The sequence below is a fragment of the Canis lupus genome, chromosome 13 (genome assembly GCF_003254725.2).
Source record: "Canis lupus dingo isolate Sandy chromosome 13, ASM325472v2, whole genome shotgun sequence".
In the NCBI taxonomy this organism is placed as follows: Eukaryota; Metazoa; Chordata; class Mammalia; order Carnivora; family Canidae; genus Canis; species Canis lupus.
The window spans coordinates 7,377,592-7,398,852 of NC_064255.1; the positions used below are offsets into that span (position 1 = coordinate 7,377,592).

The 21,261-nt window shown below is 35.8% G+C and overlaps 1 protein-coding gene across 1 annotated transcript in view; it reads left to right on the forward strand.

The window, feature by feature from the left end:
* OXR1 (oxidation resistance 1) overlaps positions 1 to 21,261 on the forward strand; it is a 444,691-nt gene that overhangs the window by 84,258 nt on the left and 339,172 nt on the right. Inside the window, exon 2 of the mRNA XM_025450868.3 lies at positions 577 to 735. Coding sequence (XP_025306653.1) covers positions 713 to 735 — 23 coding nt within the window. The 5' untranslated portion in view covers positions 577 to 712. The remainder of the gene's footprint in view (positions 1 to 576; positions 736 to 21,261) is intronic.

Genomic DNA, 21,261 nt, shown 5'->3' on the forward strand with positions numbered 1-21,261 from the left:
AATAATTATGGTTCAAGATCATGGGACATAATACAGAGTAGATGCTCATAACCTGTGGAAAGGTTAGATAAATACCTACTGGCTTGCCTCCCACATGCTACTCAATATAAATTCTCATTTGCTCAGAGGTAGTAGTGAATGATTTTTTGGTTACAGCTTTGGATATGATAATTTGTGCCAAGGAGCTTTTTTTTTTTTTAAACATGTGCTATGGCCATTAGGATCTTTATTTTGATCCTTTTATCACAAGTATATAAAAACTAGTGTAGAGAGCATAACTGATGGACCATATGGAGAAAAAAATTGATGCATCTAAAAACACATTCTGTTCTTTCCCTGTATTCTCTACTTCAGGGAATGAACATTGTATTAATCTTTAAACTTATTTCAAAGGCAAAGCATTTAGCTTATCATAGGGTTGATTTAATTTTATCTTTGGTTTATAACATGTCTTATATTTTAAGAAAAACGTATTTTTTTTGCGTCTCTTACCATGACAAAACTATTGACCTGGATGAAATACATTTGTGAAAAGACTGGGTTCTATAGAAGCCATTTCATTTCTTTTCTCTATAGGTTATTTCAGACTGTAAGTGCAACATTCCAGCAGCAAAGCCGAAGTTCCCAGTGGTCTTGTCTACTCAATCTACTCATTTCCTGTTCTGAAATCTAGAGAAGACTGCTCCACAAGACTCCTCCATAAATTGCTGCAATGTCTGTATCTAATTTATCATGGTAAGTGAATTACTTTCTAACCTAATCCAAATACATGCATATCCTGAAGCAGTATTTTGTGAGAAGGTTGTACTGTCAGAACTGGAGCAGAGAAAGAACTTGAAAAAGTCGGGTTTCCAGAGATTGGTATCCTGGGTTAATGGAAGGAAAATTACCTAGAATTAAAACTTGGACTTTTCAGCACTGTGGTATCTGGGAACTCTGGAAAGGGTTCAAACCTTTTATGAATCCCAATGACATCCCATACCTTTCTTCCTAGACACTCTAGTGGAGAGAGAAGTAGGAATTAAATACTCATTCAGTGGTCCTAGCTACTGTTAGAATCTGAGCTACAGAAATAACAGTCTGTAAGGGAAGCTATAAGGCTTGGATGGATATTTTCTCATCAGTACTTTTCCTCAGACTTTCAATAGATCTACCGAGACTAACCTGGATAGAACTCTAATATGGAAGAGAAAATTTTCTTATAGATTCATATCTTTAAATAGCTGGCATTCTGAATAATCTTTGACTTCCAGTTCATGTTTAAGTTCTGTTTGTAATTTAAAATAGGAAGTACAAAGATTTTTTTTTGGCATATAGTCAATTTTTCTATAGCAATGAAGAGCAATACTAGCAGGGATGGATTAGCCATTTTTTGGACTTTGGGTTTTTTAAAAAATACATATAAAGAGCTGAATAAGTGATATTCTACAAATTTAGAGTATTCAGTATGTGAATATGAGAAAAATCTAGTAATCTCGCCCATTTTCATAGGAACCCATCTTATCCTTGTCTTTAGTTTGTGCTGGAAATACAGATAGCATTAAAGACTGGTTCTGCCACTTAGCTTCATCTATTTATTTTTAGTTAAGTAAGCAATTTCTTTAGAGCAAAGGGTAGAATTATTTGTTTAGATTTAGACTAGTGTTTCCAAAGGACCCAGTTTTTATGGACTCCCTACAATGTGACCTTGCATTCCTACTGGGTGCTAAGGATCTCAGTTTGGGGGGAAAAAGAATTAAAGAAGCTAAAATATATTCTGTAGAAATAAATGAAAAAAGTATTGAAGTTAGAGTTATTACTGTAAAATGTTTTATATTATTATTAAAGTAAAATCACCATTAAAAAAATTCTGTAGAATGTATGAACCCCTTCAAGCCCCTAGAAGATATATTTTTTAAGATTTTATTTATTTGAGAGAGAGAGCACAAGCTGGGGTGGGTGAGGAGGGTAAAGGGAGAGATAGAAGCAGACTCTCTATTCAGCAGGGAGCCGGACATGGGGCTCCATTCCAGGACTCCAAGATTGTGACCTGAGCTGAAGGCAGACACTTAACCAACTGAGCCACCCAGGCGTCCCCAAACCCCTGGGAGATATTAAGGATGCATTTATTTAAAGAAATTATACCCCTGGCAAATGCATGTGTTGGAGATGAATCTCCAGAAAGCAGACTGCATGCCTAAGAAGAAAGAAAGAGATGAAGGGGAAGGGACAGGAAGGAGAACAAAGAGGAGGAGGAGGATGGGGGGAAGAGACAAATAAGCATGAAAGGGTGGAGGAGATTAAAACACAGCTATGATTGTCAAATGTCAAGATTTGACAGTGTGGTGTAGCCTGGTTCCCAGAATCTGGACAGGGCAAATATTTGAACATACTTGGTATGTACCTCAATTAATGCTGACTTGATGTGATATGATGGTTTGGTCAAACGCCGTCCCCTCAATGTGATGTTAGGGTCATTCAAAACACAGTGAACTCCACAAAGAGAAGAGATTGTATGTTGTGGTTCCCACCCAATTGTTTAGCACAGCTCTTAGACTTTAGTAGCTGTTCTATATATTTATGCTGTGCAAATGAGTGAAAAAATGCAGAATAGGTAATTCAATGGCAAATTAGTATTTTCATTCTAAAACTTTTTTTTGATTATAGGGATATCTTATAGAATTCATATATCTGAAATTTGTTAGAATTCTTCCCATCTCAGAGTTACAAATTTTACAGAAATAATGCTTGGATATTTTCATCTAATAGTACCCTTAATTGTGGCTACAACTAATGTTCTCTGTTAGATTTCCATACAGAGAGCTCTTAATTTCTTTTACCAATGTTACCTCATTATTCAACAGTGTGGAGTTTGGCATTAATTAAATTAATTTACTGAAATTATTATAGTCCAGGTTCTGGCTCTCTGTTTTGAAAGCCAGCAACTAAGACATGAAAATACTGACTGACACTGGAAAATAAACCGATTTGACAGATTATTAATTTAAAATGAGGTATGTAACTTTTAAATGCATTGGAGTGCTTGATTTGGCCTGACCAGCGCGTTCTGTAACGGTTGTGGAAAACTATGTGGGAATCTAAGTCAGAGGTTTGGCTGATGATCATATAATTATTGCAGGGAGAATTATATGCCTCCACTGTTCCAGGGAGTCTAGATAGGGATAGAGTGCACCTGGTGGGAGATGTCTGTCAATAGGGATGTATCTGCCAGACACTCCCATCTGTTTCTCAGGGCAGCTTCTTCCTGGCTGAGACTTAGAGCAACACTATCAGTCTTTATCTCTGTGATTCTTGTGAGTTCCGCTTCTACCAGACTCCCCTCTGTTTGGTTATCTCATTAATGTTTGCAGAGTTTATAGTCAAAACCCACTTCAATTTGTGAAGTTTCATCTGTTTAGTATTATATTGTACATACCCAACTGTATCCCTGTATTGATTTTAAAAGTTAACTCCAAGGCTTAATGGAATGAGGGTGCCTAATTGTGACCCCTGCATGCAACTGAAGAATTTAGAAAATATACGTTCATGTGAACAAGTATCCAAGCAATCCTCCCAGCTTTTAAATACCTACTATAAGAAAATTATCTTTTTACATATTAAAAGAAATGTCCTTACTCTAGTAGTTATGGGTTATGGGTCTGACATTTGAAAAGAATATAAAATAATTTGGCCCTTTCACACAGAATCTCAGAAAGAAATACAATCTAGGAAATCCAAATTTCTAGGAAACTATGCAGTGCCAATCAAGTAAAGAGACTCGTAGGAGTTGATTATAAGAATCACATGGTAAGATATAACAGATGTTTTGTGAATCTTTCTGTTCAGTAAATAATGACCTGAGGGAAGCAATGAATGAGTTGACTTGGTTGATATAGAGACAAAGGAATGTACAGAATCAACTGCAGACATCTATGTACAGGTGACAGATTCCAGGCTATGATCTGAGGGAAAGAATTGTTGCTGGTAGCAGAGGTAATTAACAGGAGACATGAGGCAAGCACAGGGAGTTGAAAAAGAGTCCTATTTCTATAGCACAGAGAGAGAAACGGTGCGATACCAAGGGGTATTTAAAGGACTTTCAGTGCTTCTTCCCTGAAAATCATCTTCAACCTGGTTTTTAATGCTTTTATAAGATTATATGTAATTCATGTATGATGTATATATATATAATGCATATGTACATGAACATGTAATGTTTCAAAACATTTGTTTCAAAACATTCCATTTTGGGGATCCCTGGGTGGCTCAGCGATTTAGCGCCTGCCTTCGGCTCAAAACATTCTATTTTTATGATATGAAAACTAAGTGTTATCAAGAGTGAACATTTACATGGCATTTTACCTTGTACAAGACACTTTTTTAGACAGTTTGTAGATATTAACCCATAAAGTCCTCACATAACCTAACTAGTGATGTAGTGTTGCTGTTTGCATTTCTACAAGTGGAAAATTTAGGCACAGGAAGTTTAGTAGAAAGTTGCCCAATATGACACAGCCACTAAGAAGCAGAATTAGGAAATGAATGCAGGCAGCCAGTTAGTAGCCCTAAGCACTCACCTACCCATATAAAACAAATACTGTCTGGTAGAGCAATACTCTGCTATGTGTGTGTGGCTTCAGGTGAGTCCCCTAGTTGCCATTTCCAACCAGAATGTTTCCCTTATATAGATATCCTGGGGCCTTTCATGGAAAGATGTGAATACCTGAACCTGGGGATGCTATCAGACATTAGAATAATATTGAGGGTAGAGTATGGGGGTGGTGGGTGAGCACTCTAATTTCCTAGAGGAGGTGTAGAGGTTATTGCTATCAGAAATTTAGGTGAACTTTCAAAGTTATTTAAGATGAGGTACCTAAACTACAAATATAAATCTTAGTCCCACTTATCATGTGACAGACTAGGAATTGTTAGATTTTTCATCATGGTAAAAAAGAAGCACAACAGAAAGATATTGGCACTTTGCTATAATTCTACTAAAATGACTCTTCCATTGCCCATCTCATAGAGACCCTCCATTACTAAATCAAGTACTTTCTACTCCCTCTGGCCCTATTGCATCCTTAGCTCTCATTATATTAGTGTTACCATATATATGTTAACCAGTATTCAGACAGAGATCCTAATGGTGGCTTAACTGATTTTGCCAGATGCCAACTTTTTGACTCCAAATTATTTTTTGTTGTGATGCCTGTGCACATTTCAGCTTTTATTCACAGTATCTTAAAGACTGTGGTACCTGACAGGGGTGAAAATAACTGTATTAGAGCCATATAAGGGAGGAAGAAGACACTGGACAAATGAAAGTAAGAAGCCAAATAGCCAGTCAAAATCTATTGAGCATCCGTAATGTGCCATGCCCTGTGCTGCCTACAGGGATGCAGTCTTAATGGAAAGTAATGACTTCTCTTGTAGGAGATCATCTCTTAGCCAAGAAGACTAAATAATCAAATAACAGACTTAATGTGATACGTGCTCTAAAAGGTACCTCCAGGGTGGGGCCCCTGGGTGGCTCAGCCTGTTGAGCTGCTGACTCTTGGTTTTGACTCAGGTCTTGATTTCAGGGTGGTGGGATGGAGCCCGGTGTCCGGCTCTGTGCTCAGTGGGGAGTCTCTTTCAGGATTCTCTCTTTCCCTCTGCCCCTCTCCCCCATTCTCTCTTTCTCTCCCTCCCTCTCTCTCTCTCTCTCTCTTTCAAACAAGTAAGTAAATCTTTAAAAGAAATAAAAAGAATAAGTAAATCTTTAAAAATAAATAAAAGGTAGGGTGTTTGGGGAAACAAAATGGATGTTTGTTTTTCCTGTTTATTTTTTTAGGGATGCAAATATGTCTCCTGCATTTACTACTAAAAATAAAGGAGAATGCTAATTATGAAGAGTCAAACAGTTTAGAAAAATAAAAGCAGAAATAAAAATGACCAAAACCTTACCACACGTAGAGAGCCACAGGTATAAATGCTGAGATATATTCTTTCCTACATATACTCACAAAGTTTTGCAAAACTGAACTCAAACCATGCATATTTTGCATCTTCTTTCTTCATTACATAATTTCTTTTTTTAAAAAAGATTTTATTTATTTATTCATGAGAGACACAGAGAAAGAGAGGCAGAGACATAGGCAGAGGGAGAAGCAGGCTCCATGCAGGGAGCCCCATGTGGGTGGGACTCAATACCAGGACTCCAGGATCACGCCCAGGGCCAAAGGCAGGCACTAAACTGCTAAACCACCTAGGGATCCCCATTATGTAATTTCTATGGCCATATCTCTGATGGATATAGAACAACATCATCATGTGTAAAGGCTGGGTCACATTGTATGGTAGTAGCGTTATTTATTACAGTCATTTAGATTGAACCCTTGTGTTTTTTCTAATTTTCACTTTTTACTATTTTAAGTACCTCTCTTGTGAGGAAAATTATTAAATTCTGCTGGGCTCCAAGGGCTGTAGGGCAACTGATGAGGCCCTAGGTTGTAGCTCCCTGGATTGCAGACATCAAGGCTAATATGTTTTTGAGAAAGTGTCTTATCAACTCATCTCCTTTTTTACTTTAGAAAAGGACCCATCTTTTTAAAAATATTTTATTTATTTATTCATGAAAGACACAGAGAGAGAGAGAGAGAGAGGCAGAAACATAGGCAGAGGGAGGAGGAGACTCCCAGAGGGGAGCCTGATGTGGGACTGGATCCTGGAACTCGGTCCCAGGACCTTGGGATCACACCCTGACTAAAGGCAGATGCTCAACTACTGAGCCACCCAGGTGTCCCTGAAAGGGACCCATCTTATACACTATCTGTTTTACCAGATTTAGTTCCTCATAATCACTGAAAATGTGCTAATTGTCAAGGAAGTACTTACAGCTGATTAACAAAATTTTATTAAAGGTCAACAAACCATTCCAGCATAGATACTCCTAGATTAGAAATACAGTAAAGTCTGAATTGTGTAAGTTATTGATGTATTGACTAAATTTATAAGTGGTGATGGTTTTTATTGAATATGCTTATAGTATAAAATATTATTATGAATGCTAGCAAGTTCAATAATGCTCTCTAATGGGGGGTGAAAACTAATTTGACTTATCTTCTTTATCTAAATGCAATAGTGTGTTAGAATCCTAGAAATGAGAAGGATGCAAAATTAGAAGTGTAGATACTTTGCTTTGTCAGATTATTCATGTTATAGTATTTTTATTTAAGTTCTTCCTTAATGAATAACAGAAAAAGTGAATCACTCATTCTTTGACACCAGGATTTAGGAGTAAAAAAAGATTCTGGAGAGACAGAAGCAGTCTATTTATAGTAAAGACAGGGGGAAAGTCAGAATGTTTTCTCAAAGGTTGCCTTAACCACTATTTTGCAAACTACTTTTCTTATTTACACTATTGAATGGCAGGCTCTCAGGGGTAATATTTGCAGTGGCAGAGGAAGTAGAGACTTGAATTATCTCTTTTAGAAGGGCTCAGAACTCACAGTGGAGTGAAATGTGGGTTTGTAGAGAGACTGCAAAGGGAAATTTTCATCTTGATTTGTATAAGTAAAGGGTAAAAGAATTTTCAACAATTCTTGGATGAGAGAGAGAGAGAGAGAAGGTTAGACATAAATATAAAGCTAGTATTTCTAATTGAAAAAAAGATAAGACTTTCTGATAGGAAAAGCTTAGATGGTGAAATACTGTATTTCCCAGAATGGTAAGCACATGTTAAATGAATGACTATTATATTAAGGTGCTAGGAAGAGAGAGAATGGTTTTGAGAGCCTAAAATTTAAGAATCCTCATATAAGTGGGGATGTTCAGCTTGTAAAAGAGTAGATCTAGAACACAGAAGAGAGTAAGTTGAGTGTAGGAGAGAATAAAGAGCAGATGACCTAGGAGAGGAAGAGAAAAGAGAATAAAATAGCCAAAATGATGACTCAAGAAGAATAAAAATATGTCTCCAAAATCATGTAACACTTTAAGTATAATGATTTGGGTAAAAGTCAGTTTACTAAATTCTGAAAAATTTCAGTGTCTTTGTAGTCATAATATGCCTTTTCAAATAGAAATCCCTTCATTTTTAAGATGATTAATCCTATTTTGATTGGGCTTGACTCTTTAAGTAAACATACTATATTTTTAATACCTTTGATCATGTTTGGCTTTAAGCTATGTGCCTTTAGAAATGGTTTCTTAAAAAAGTAAACATTTATAGGAAACCTCCTGGTTATTTTTCTCTATAAATCAACCTCAAATTCTTTCTCCCTGAATAATCAAATAATCAGTAAAAAAGAATATTTTACTTTTGTTCTTAAACATTAGTGCCAACCAGATGTGAATCATATTTTGAAGAAAATTGGTAAGTTTTTATCGACTTACAGGAGTTTGTTTTCTTGTAGAGTTAATGAATTTGAGTTTGCAGGTTCAATTCCCACAGAGATCAATTAGTTCTACTCTCTTCTGTGGCCAAAGCCTACTGCTGTAACCTTAATCATCCCTCTTTGGTCACAAGTCATTAGAAACGGTTGATTGATTACCGGCAATTCACAGTCAGTATTGGGAAAATATATATATACACTAAGTCAGGTGCTCTTCAGGGATTGATAATGGGCCATATCATCTTCCTTTTGAATATCATCCATGTCTATGAACATGCTTTGAAATATGTCTTTTCATCATTCTCAGGGGAGTCATAGTTTATTTTCTTGTGGAAAAACTACAATGAATAATTACAGCAATATTTCCTTAAACTATAGAAAATTTAACATAAAACTGGGCAGTCCATTTCAACCCTTAAAGGCTAGAGTTATTAAACACTAGGCCTTTTTGGACTTGAATAATTAAGATAAAGGCCAGTGAATGGTCTACAGAATAATTTTAGTTATTAAAAGTTATATAGATTCAGGTATGTTACTTTTAGCATGATCAAAATAAATTTTGTAATCTTAAACATCATTTGCCATTGGTGCATAAAATTTTCAGCTATTGTTTCATCCTGGTATATATCCCCCCATTATCTTTTTTTGTTTGTTTGCTTATTGGATTTTTTAAATTTGTTTTTAAGATTGCAAAGAGAGTTTGCCTTGATTTTAAAACTATTGCAGTGTAATTGAGGGGGAAAAAACACTTTTCAACTCAATTGGATCGTCACTAATACTTACATGTATTTGTTTATACTTGGTGTTATGTTTTTTTTTAAATTATAGGTTTGTTACTATAAATTTTATGGGACTTTAAAAGTTATTCCTCTGCAGCTAGAGAGATGGATTAGTATAGTTTAATCTAGACTAGTAGTACATTATTTTTATATTAATTAGAAAATATTTTCCCACATTTATACTCAGTCATGTCTTCAACATTTTTCAATGCTTACAATGTATAGTTTTCATTGCTATGTATAGAATAAAATGATGAATGTAACAGAAGTCCCTACTTTCATTAAGCTTACACTCTAGAGCTGAAGACAGATATAAGCGGATAAAAAATGTGTTTTGTAATATCAGATAGTGATAAATATTTTGAAGAATAACCAAGCAGAATAAAAAGAGTGATAGGGTGGGGAGTGGGAAATTGGTCAAGAAAGCCTCTGGAGCAAGTGACATTTAAGCAGAGAGGGAGTAAGTAGTATAAGTCTGAGCAGAAAACCATTTCAGAAAGAGAAACAGGAAGGACAAAGGCTCCGAGACTCAAGTGTACCTGTTGTGTTTGAGGAAACATCAAGGTATTTTGGTATAGAAACAGCCAGTAGAAGGGAGAGTCCCAGAAACTGAGCTTGTAGAGGTAGCAGGGGGATATGTAGATCATGGGGAAAATGGATTATAGTCTAAATGTGATAGGAAACTTTGCCCTCACTGACCAGATCAGAGGAGGAAATTCATCTAAAATGTAAATTCAGTGAAATTCAGTAATGGGGAGAATTCAGTGTTAAGAGCAAAGTCTTGATCTGACTTCTCTTTCAAAAGGACCTCCCTGCGATCCTCAGATTTTATGAAAGCAATTCATATTGTGTTCTTAATATAAACACTCAGTAGATGATTAATAAGATATAATAGTGAAAGAAAAAAAGTAAATGAAAAAACCTTTTTCATGAATATAGTCTGTGTCTCATTATCATCTATTTTAAAAGATTGGACAAATCTGATACATCTGAATAATTAGGGATATGATATAAAAGATATTTCATCAATAGATATATTCTGTCTTCTGTTAAGCAGCTTTACAGAGATCAATGGATATTTTTGTAAATTGTGGAAATTGAAAATATATTATCAATGATCCAACTTAGAGTTCACATTTATTTTTAAATCTCTCACCATCATAAACTTTAAGGCTAATTCTAATATATGAACCTAAAAGTGCATTAAGCAATGAAGTGTCTCCTTTATACTGGTTGTTTAATGTATGTGTGGGTTTTTTTGAGGAACCGGATAGAATAGAACATCTTTCCAATTCCTCACATGTGTTTTAGAGAGAATGGTGCCATAACATTACCAAGTGTCCTTCCTGGAAAAAAAAATTCACCTTTATTCTAAGGCTATTACCTTTCTACACTTTTGATGATAAAATATGGTTTCTTTTATGGCACTGATTATAGATAGAGGTTAGGTTATTTCTCTTTATGTCTTTACTTGGCAAAATAAAAGTTGGAAACACAATATTGATCCCACTTCTCTCCCATCTTGTTTGTATGTGTTTTAATTTAATTGGACTATAAAATCAGAAAGTCTGAAACTTCTGGTGGACTGGGAATTTTTTCAAAATGGCTTCAATCCAAAATATTCATTGTCAATGATATATGATCCAGATCAGAGAAGAAATCATCCATCGATATCTACCACCTTCATTTGGCACTATAGGGTTGTAGATTCAGTGATTGAGAAAGCTTACAAATGACTTTATTACTACAATGGGATAAAGGGTCTCACAGCATATGATAATTGTTCTTTTACTAGATCTAGGCAAACCTCTGCCTATGTAAGTCAGTGTGGCTAATCCACCTTTCTTAGATGCATTATTACCATCTGATGTCCAGGAATTCTCTCTGTAGCATTATAATGACTTCTCTCTTGCTATTTATTTTTAGTTATATTTAATATTTATGCAGTTCCTTCTCTTTTTAACAATTATATTTTCTTTCATTTTCCTACTGGTGATGCAGCAAACTCAGTTTTTATTGTGGGCAAAATCAGTTCATTGCTCAATGCTCATTACCCCCAAATAATAAGAATACTTATATTTCGTAATAAGTAGGCTAGAGCCTTTGCATGTGTTTTGATTCCCCAGAATTTGGAAAGTCAAATGCTCTCACATTCACATTTACAGAGGTCACATAAATGATATTCGGTGAGTTGAAACTGTTAATTATAGATACCATGTTGAACTCAAGTGAAAATTTTCTTTTCATCTCAGTCTGCTTAGATAAAATTGTGCTTGAATTTACAACATCTGTGCTAAGTTAGTATTCCAAGCAGCCCAGCAGCAGCAGAGACAGAATAACCTTCCTGGCAAGAACCAAGTATACCAGGTCTCCCCATGGCAACTAGGAGCTTGGGGTAGAAAGCTAAAGTTCTGAGACATATACATTTTTTTCTGACTGATACATTTCATGTAGGAGGGCTATTATTGTTCCAGATGGTTTTTCAGCTTTATGCACACTGGCTTCATAGACTCCTGCTGTAATCGAAAATTGGTTTTACTCCAACATTTGACAAAAAAATTAGATGAGGTTAACTACACTTCGGTTTTAGATTACTGATACAAAGTGCTCTCATGAATATGACAGAAAATGTTGAATTCAAACTAAGTGGTTTCCTTGGGTGCATTTTCATTTAGACATGTTCCCCAAGGTTTTTATAATATCATAAAATTGCATTCAGATACAGAATTTGCATAGAATCAGGTTCACTGAAATTTTGATGGTCCCTTTCAATCCATAACATTCTTTTTAGTGTTTTTTTTTCCCTTTTCAAGTTCGTATTTTAATTCCAGCTAGTTAACATACAGTGTAATATTAGTTCCAGAGTTTGATGATTCATCACTTACATACAACACCCAGTGCTCATCACAGCAAGTGCCCTCCTCAATGTCCATCCCCCACCCACGCCCTCCTCCAGCAACCCTCAGTTTGTTCTCTAGGGTCTCTTAGGTTTGCCTCTCTCTCTTTTTCTTTGTAGTGTTTTTATGGAAAACAGCTAGATATTTGAAGTGACTGTAAGAATGATAATAAAAGATTTAAAAGGTTTCTATTAATTTGCTTGCATAGTGAGAGCATTCATTATGTTTATTGCTTTTAGATTCTTATAAACTGAATAAGGGAAAGGAATTTTCTTGATATCCCTCCATATGTTTTTCCAAGTTTGGCATTTGGAGAATAACACAGAGATATAAAATACTTACTATATTTGGCAAGTTGTAAATGTGATCGATTGAAGGTAAGCATTGAGTTATAGCTGTTACCAGAAGAGTGTGATGACATACACAAAACTTCAGCTTCCCAGTTAGGATGTGTCTGGACGGTCACCTACTGGGACAGGAATGAGGTCATCCTACACGTTGTGGCACCTGTTACTCAAGGGGTTCTTTGCACTCATGAGTGGCTGAAGATTCACCAGAGCACTCAGTCTGACTCTCAGCCAGATATTGTAATGGAGAGCATATTTATAGTATAGGTGGGAAGATTTGGGTCAACAAAAAACAAAAAACAAAACAAAACATGGAAACAGAAGATGAAGTGATTTGGCTGTCATAAGGTTATTTTGTATCTAATGTACGCAGACGTTTTTCACTAACACTGAAGAATTTTGTGGATATATTTGCAACTCTGAATTAGGGCTGTGGCTCATCTGAGCTAAAATAAGAGCTTTCCTGGTATTTAAGAAAATAAAACAGCCCTGTTCCTATTCTGTAATGTTGATTTTTTACATTTTGGAGAAATTTCCTCAGTTCCATGTTCTGAAATCTTCTGCCCGTTGTAACTGTGTCATAACCTTTACTCATCATCATCATTTATCGGCTGACATTGACAGGGCATATGCCGAAAGTCACAGAATATTTTCTAGAAGGAAGCTATGAGGTCACATATGGCATTGGTTACAAAGTTCGGCTTTATGGAGGACGGCCAGCCAGTGGCAAAGCATCCTATTATAAAATAAAAGGAAAAAAAAAGAGAAAAAGATAATATTGGTCAGATTTTGCTAAATTTCTTTCTTTAGTCTGAAATGATGTACTGCATGATTACTTGGTATTAGAAAAGTCTTTCTTTCATGAGATGAAGGTGATAATAAACGATAATTATTGTCCCTGATGTATAAAAGCAGAAGCGTTTAGCTCAAAAGTTTTCAATTTTTTTAAAGTCTCCAGTTTTAATTCTCAGATTTATGTCTCTATAGATTGAAAAGTCTGGGCACTGCTCATCTAGTTTGACTAATTACCCAAACCATGAATCCCATCAGTAGCAACTCCAGTAAGTGGCAACCCACCCTTTCCCGAAAACCCTTGGTAGGATTTCTTAGCAACCATTATGATCTTGGGCTTCTCTAATTGTTACAGGTTTTCCCTTACGTTGGATCTAAGGCTACTACTTTAGTTACTACGTTTTTTTTTTATTTTACCAAAATCTGTATGTGATAAGTCTAATATAACATTTCCCAAAAGTCTTCTGAAGACCACTGGTTTTATGGTATATGTTAACAGGTATCATGAGGAAAGGTAGGAGGAGTCACAGTCAAGTTATTTGGGGAAGCAGTAATTCAAACCATAATTTACTTATTTTTCAGTACTTCACAAATTCTTTATGGGGCTGTCATTCAATAAATACTTATTGAGCATCTACTACATGTCAGGATGTGTTCTATTCTGATCTATACTGGAGATATTTAAGAGGAAGGTACAACAATCTAGGTCTCCCAAATTTAAACTGTGGAATCTTTTTTTCTTTCTTGTATTTGGTATTATTTGGAACAGCACTAAAATTATTGGATAAAAGCTATCTCTTCTTCCCTTCATCTCTCTTTCTTTAAAGTTTCCCAAATTAAACCTGTTGATTAACCCTTAGTTACATGATTTCCACACCTTTCTATTCCACTTTGGGTGTGTCTTAGTTTGTCATTGATTCTACTGAAAATACGGAAATAACACAGAAATCAAGTTTGGTTTGACCTAGTGCAAATATGAGACCGTTATCTTCTTTTCTGGCTGTGTATTCCTCTAAGTGCAGGACAAGCTCACGCTTATTTTGTTTTTGTCAATTTTATCATGTGATTGTCAAATATGAGCTCAAATTCCATAATGAGTGCGTATCTATATCAAGCATCATCTTATGAGAACTAGCCCATCAACCCTGTTTTGTTAAGATCTTTTTGGAAATTTGTTCATTGAACTTTCAAGAAAAGTTGCCCACTCAAGTCTATCTTAAGTAGGCACAGGTTATTGTAGGAATAACTCTAGAATAACGAGGACATGTATCTCAGCCCCACAGGCAAGCTTTCTGTGCTGTAGAAACAGCAGCACAAGAAAGTATCAGGGGAACACAGAACAGCTGTACCATTGGGTCCCATAGTTCAAGGAACTAAAAGCTGATTGGAGTGCAGTGATGCTCCAGTGACTGTCATCTCATTGCCTCTAGGAGCAAAACTTTATTGATCTCCTTCCCTATTCTTTGACATTGGCCTGATTTACTGATGTCATTCTTTGTGACCTTCTGATTCTGTATCTGCTAGCTCTGCCTAGGTCTTGCCATATATTTCAAGCCTAAGAGTTGGCCCATTTGGTACACTATAGTATTGTGCGATAGCTTTCTGTCAATGAAGCAGTCCTTCTGCCATGACAGTTCTAATCTATATGGCTCATAGCACAGCTTTGATTTTTGAGTATAGCTCTCTTTTAGCTCATCAGGGTAAATTAATCATAAATAAAACCACAAGTAAACTAAATAGATTAATATAGAATAATGAGTGGTTCTTAAAGTGTGGTCCCTGGGTTGGCAGAATCCGCATCAGCTGGGAATTTGTTATCGGTTCCACCCTAATCCTACTGAATCAGAAATTCTGGGGTTGGGATCCAGCAATCTGCATTTTATCAAGCCCTCCAGGTGATTCTGATGCAAGTGCAAGTTTGAGACCAGATGGTAATAAAATTATCTCCTTAGAGTCTAGATTTATAGTGTTATTACCAAAAACAAATGGCATTAGGTATAATTGATATGCCAGAGATCTTTCTGACACTATTTGCTAACAATTCAGCTGTCTTTTTAAAGCTCCCTTTTGACAGAAGGAGAATATTGTCAGCATTTAAGATCATGCTTTTTTCTGTTGGCTGAGGCATACAACTATTGTAAACTTTGGACCAATTTTTGGTATACAAATTAAAAACAATAGTTCTTACTCCTTAATGTTTAAAATGAAGGGGAATATGGCAGTCATTGCTGTCCACTCCGGTTTTCATGGTATTTAAAAATACATATAATAGCTGTCTTGAAATAGTATTCATATGTCACGTAATACACTCATTTAAAATACACACTTCAGTAACTTTTAGTATATTCAGAGTTGTGCGGCCATCACCACAATCAATAGAACATTTTCATCCTGCCCCCAAAAGAAACCCCATTCCCATTAGCAGTCACTCCTCATTCCCTCCCTTTCCTAACTCAGCAGCCACCTGCCACCACTAATCTACTTCCTGCCTTTATGAATTTCCCTGTTCTGGACATTTCATATAAATAGCATCATATAATATATGATGTTTTGTAATTGGCTTTTTTTTCACTTCACATAATGCTTTTGAGGTTCATCCGTATTGTAGCAGCCACAGTACTCCATTTCTTTTCATTATTCCAAATCATTCCAAATAATATTCTATTGAATAGATATACTATATCTGAATATAGACCATATTTTATATATAAATAGATATACATTATCCATTCATCAGTTGATGGACACTTGGGTTGTTTCCACATTTTGGGTAATGTAAATAATGCTATGATCACACATGCACAAGTTTTTGTGTGGACGTTATCTTCACTTATCATGGTATATAATTAGGGCTGGAATTGCTGGGTCATATTGGTAACTCTGTATTTAATTTCTTGAGGAATTGACAGACTGTTTTGCAAAGTGGCTATACATCATTTTACATTCCCGCCAGCAGTGCATGAGTGTTCTAATTTCTCTGTATTCTTGTCAACATTTGTTATTATGTACCTTTTAATTGGGTATGAGTAGTATCTCTGTGGTTTTGAATTGTACTTCCCTAAGGATTAATGATGTTAATACTAAGCATTTTTATATAGTTATTGGCTACATATTTGTGGAAATGCTATTCAGATCCTTTGCCATATATTTAATTAGGCTATTTGATTTTTCATTATTAAACTATAAATATTTTTATATCCTACATGCAGGATATCTTCTCAGATATATGACTTCATGGCAGTTTCTTTTTTTGATAAAAGTTTGAAAGACTAGACATGATTTCTATGTATAAAGAAAGTAATGAGAGATTAAAAATGATTTTTTTGTAATGAAACAAAGTAGAAATGGTCACAGCTACCATAATTCAGCATCAAATTTATCTGTTATTTATACAATATATTAATGAGGGATTTTGCTTCAAATTTGTTTAGGAGAAAAACCAATGCATAATTTTAAAGGAGTGGATAGCTAAATAACAAAGAGTTCCAACTAAATCTAAGCTATTAACTGTGGAAGTTAGGATTTTAGTTATTACTGACACAGGAGAATAGTTTCTTTGGAATAATAGGGCAAGAACCATAGTGCGCTTAGTTTGTGTGTGAGGAGAGGGGTGGAAAAGGAGTATGAATTTGACTTATTAAATTAGAAGGTGATGAGTAGGAGAGAAGAGGCTGGTCATGAGGTGGACTCAAGATCAAGACAGAAGAAAATTTCAGTTGGAAAGATTTAGGTAAGTGTGAGGCAATGGAAAAGGAAGTTTATGGAGAGGAAACAACTGATTGCACATAAGAGAGAGGGCGAAGGCAAAATCTTAATGAGGTAGGGTGAAGCAGAATAGAAAGAACAAGAACAGTTCTCTAACAGCTGCCAGCTGCCTCCTGAAGCTCTGACCATTCTCAGATGTGGGTCCCAAACCAACAAGATGTACCTTTGCTGTTCACATCATTTACTGTTGATCTGAATAAGATTTCCCTGTCTCATCACATCCTCTCATAATATATTCATCTGAAGTTTCCATCATATCATCAGGGTTTATTCGTCCAGGAAGATTTGTTCCTCATTATAGAATATTGGGTATTATTGTTCTGTATTTTTGTGCAATGACATTCATTTAAGGTAAGTTTTTGGTTTGAAAATTCACCTGATATTCCTTACAATCGAGTATTTCCATAGCCTAAAGATACCTCTAGTTATGCCACAACTCCAGGTGGCATATAGATGTGTGAAATGATTACTAATTATAATCTCTTAGCTGTAGCGAAATTAATAAACAAAAATCAAGAGATTTCTTTCTAAATTATTAACTTCGCTCAAATGATTTTTTTCTTTGTTTCTGTGGTTTCTATGTGAAGCTTTCTTATTAGTGTGATATCATATCTGAAGAATAAATGTATGGAAATCAGACTTTTAACTCACTAAAAATCAGAAGACCTGGCTTTAAATCCTGCTCCACAGTAATTCCTGTGTCCTTGGTCAACTCATTCTCTCCAGGCACTTTGTTTCTTCATGGCAAAATTAAACCATTCCATTGATATGAAATTGAAGGTCCCTTCCAGCTTTGTTCCTTTGTGAGTGTTTATGTAAGTTTAGAGTGACATTTTCTCTCTTTGTTTACTAATCTACTTTCCTAAGTTTAATAGGTAACAGTCAAATTTAAAGATATAAAACACTGCATATTTTCTCATTGGTGATTTTTTCCAATTGATTTTAAATCCTTCAAATAGAAATTCTGATAATGTTTCCATCCTGTCCTTGAATTTTTTTTTTTCACACTAATCCAGACCTGCTGACCAGGCTGGCCCAGGCTCAGGCCTCCCCAGCAGCATTTATGCACTTGCTAGGACCTCGGCCTCCTTCTCCACATGAACACGTAATTATGAATACTGACTGTACTCTTGCCCCAGGGCCCAGCCCTGTCAGAAGGTCCCAGCAATTTGGTATTTTCTCCGTTACTCTAGATTCTTCTGTCCATATCTGTGAACTACAGTGGTTTTTATCTTTTTTGGTTGGGAGGGTGGGGGGTGGGCACTGTAGGAGTGCTTTCCATACTAAGTACTGTGCTAGGTGCTGTGTAATATAAGCCCAATAAATTTTTATATCAGTTCTGGGCCTTGGATAATCGACAGTTTATACATGAGGAAACTAAACTTAATTCAGGTTAAATAATTTACCCATGTAAGTGGAAGGAAATGCTATGAACCTCTATAGGTGATATTCAAGTCTTTGATCTTAGCTGCTCTGTTTTTGTGCATCTAGGATGACTCTGGAGAGGAAGAATACTGGGCTTACTTGGAAGGAAGAACTTTAATACTCTTTTCACTTTTTCCCCCTGGTCGCCTCCCAACGGTGGAGAGTAAGGAGATTTGAATAACATAGGAAAGGAAAGATTGATAACTATATCCCTGGAGAGTATGCTCACTTCATTTCAAGGTGTCTATTTTAATGGAAATCATGTTTTCCCATTGTTAGTAATAAATGATCATAAAAGCAGTTGTCATTCCTTGAGTTGCTTGTGTAATGAGGCAAGAACACTGTTGATCAGTATTTTAATTAGGTTATAGCATGAAAGGTTTTTAAAAATTTCTCTATGTAAAACTTCCATGCATTTTACATAGTTAATATCATGTTTATGTACATCTGAATATATTTTCACTACCTGCAGTAAGCCATGCTGAATTAGTTTGGAAATGTGTTATCAATGACATGTATTACATCCTCTAGGCAGCTCTAAGATTACATTAAAATGAAACACTGGTTGTAAACCAGATGTGTGCTTTGTCATTGCATCATTTGAAATAATACATTATGAAGGAATTGATGCAATGTTCACATATTTGTCAGGTTGTCTTGCACATTGTTGATAAAAACAAAGGAAACAAGCCATTACTTTACTGCATAGAGGTTAGCAGTTCAGCATGTATTGAGTGCACACTTCTGGCCAAAATGTAAATAGATGATCAGGATTCATATAGCTAATAGTCTGGTCAAAGACACATAAATAATTGGATTTTCAATACCATGGGAGTCATCTTTATTTGGTTTATCCTATTTACCTAGAGGATCTTAACCTATAAATTACACAAGCCAAGTCAAAGATGTCTCTAAGCAGAATTCTTTTATCATGTAGAACTTAGGATAAAATTAAAAATCACCCATGAAACTATAGAATGAGAGATACTTGGAATAATAGCAGCTCCTCAGGAAAAGACCCAGGGATTTTATGTGTCCATAAAGTGTTATAAACCAGAAGTGCGATGAACTTCCATACCTACTGTCAAAGGTGGCATTAATACAGGTATGGAGCAAGGACAGATGGGCAAGGAAGAAAGATTCATCTGTTTGCTGTAATAGTTAAATCACATGCAAAGAATGGTGCACTTACTACATTATGGAAGAGACTGGCAACATGAAGCCTATCTATTAAAGAGAAGATCAAAAAAATTGCATCTCATAAAGATATTTTAATTAAAAGTGTTAGTTAATTTTAAGACCAATTCAGAATCTGTGATGTTGATGGTGATGATATCATTAGTGATAACTAATACTAAATTATCTCATTTAATGTTCCCACAATCTAGTAAAGTAGGTATACTTATTATCACCATTTCACAGATAATAAAATGGGTACAGAAAGGTTAATTCGCCTTCCTGATATCACACAGGAAGAGGGAGAATAAGCCCATGTCCTTAATGACAGTGCCATACGGCATCACATATTAACAGCTGCTGGTCCTTGACAGTACTATTCCAGGACTGCAGTGCTTTGTGTGAGGAGAGAGAATGATTTCATATAGTGCTAGGTTGCAGAACTCGCCAGTCGGTTAAATTTGGCAGAGTCCCGAGCCTTATGTGAAAGAATTTTCTAATAAGCAGAGATGCTCAAGAAATGGCAGAAGTTGCTGTTTTAGGTATTTGCCCAAATTGGGGGAGGCTCTTTTCTTTGGTCTGGCCCTAATTGCATTTCTTTCAGTACAGAGATGGAAATTTCTAGTTATCTAGATACCAAGAATTGCTTAAAGCTTTTGTGGTGGTTATTATTGTTTTACTGTCCTTAAATTCTTGACTCAAAACAGTATTAAACAGCATTTTGTTATTACCCATACCGATTCCAGTCTAGATTCTGTTTTTTGTTTTTGTTTTTGTTTTGTGGGGGGGACAGAAGCAGAGTTTTGTTCAGACTCAGAGACTGGAAACAGTTGCATAGTCCTGAGGCACAACTGTCCAGTCCTTTCAAAGAAGAAAGATATCTGAAAGCTTTGGTTACCTTCTAGGGGACAGCAGTCATAGGCTGTGGCAAATACCCAATTTGAGACAGGTTGATGACAGATTTTTTTTTTACCCCATTCTTTCATAGCAACATTACAAAAGCAAACTGGCAAAAAGTCTAGGGAGAGAATTCTCATTAACCCTTTGCAAATATCCTGTGTCCCATTTATTGCAATCCATATAACTTGTCATCTGATAAAGAAGCACATGGATCTTAGTCCAGCTTACATAAGTTTTAAAAAGCCACAATTTCCTAGAAATGATGATAACTGGCATTTATTGAGCACTTTCTCAATAGTAGGCAGTGTTCCATACACTTCACATTTTAATATACTTAATCTTCACATTAAGCTGGGGAGTTTAGAATTACAAATATACCCTTTATAGGTAAAACACATAGAAGTAGTACATGAATGCCCAAGATCACACAAGTAGTACCTGGGATGTGATTTGGACCTTAGTGTTCTCAATGCAAGGCCTATAGTTGTACTTGAGTCTGTATATGGCCTCATTATCCAGTTTATTACTCCATGAGAGAAGCAAACTCATTCATTGTGTGGTAAGTACATGGGGCAGATTTTGCAGATTGTCTTATTTGATACCTACTACTCCCATTCTAGCATATCTGCCTGTAAAGGCTGGAAATACAGAAAGCACTCCCTTCCAACTGGAATTCTACTCCTGCACTGGGCTCTGCCAAACAGATTCAGTTGTCTGACTTGGAATGTATGGCAGTAAGATGTAGGAAAGGCAGCAAAAGCCTTCGGTTCTTGTGTGGTTGCTAGTCTAGTCTTTGGCATCATAAGTGCTAAATAGAAAGTGGTGACAG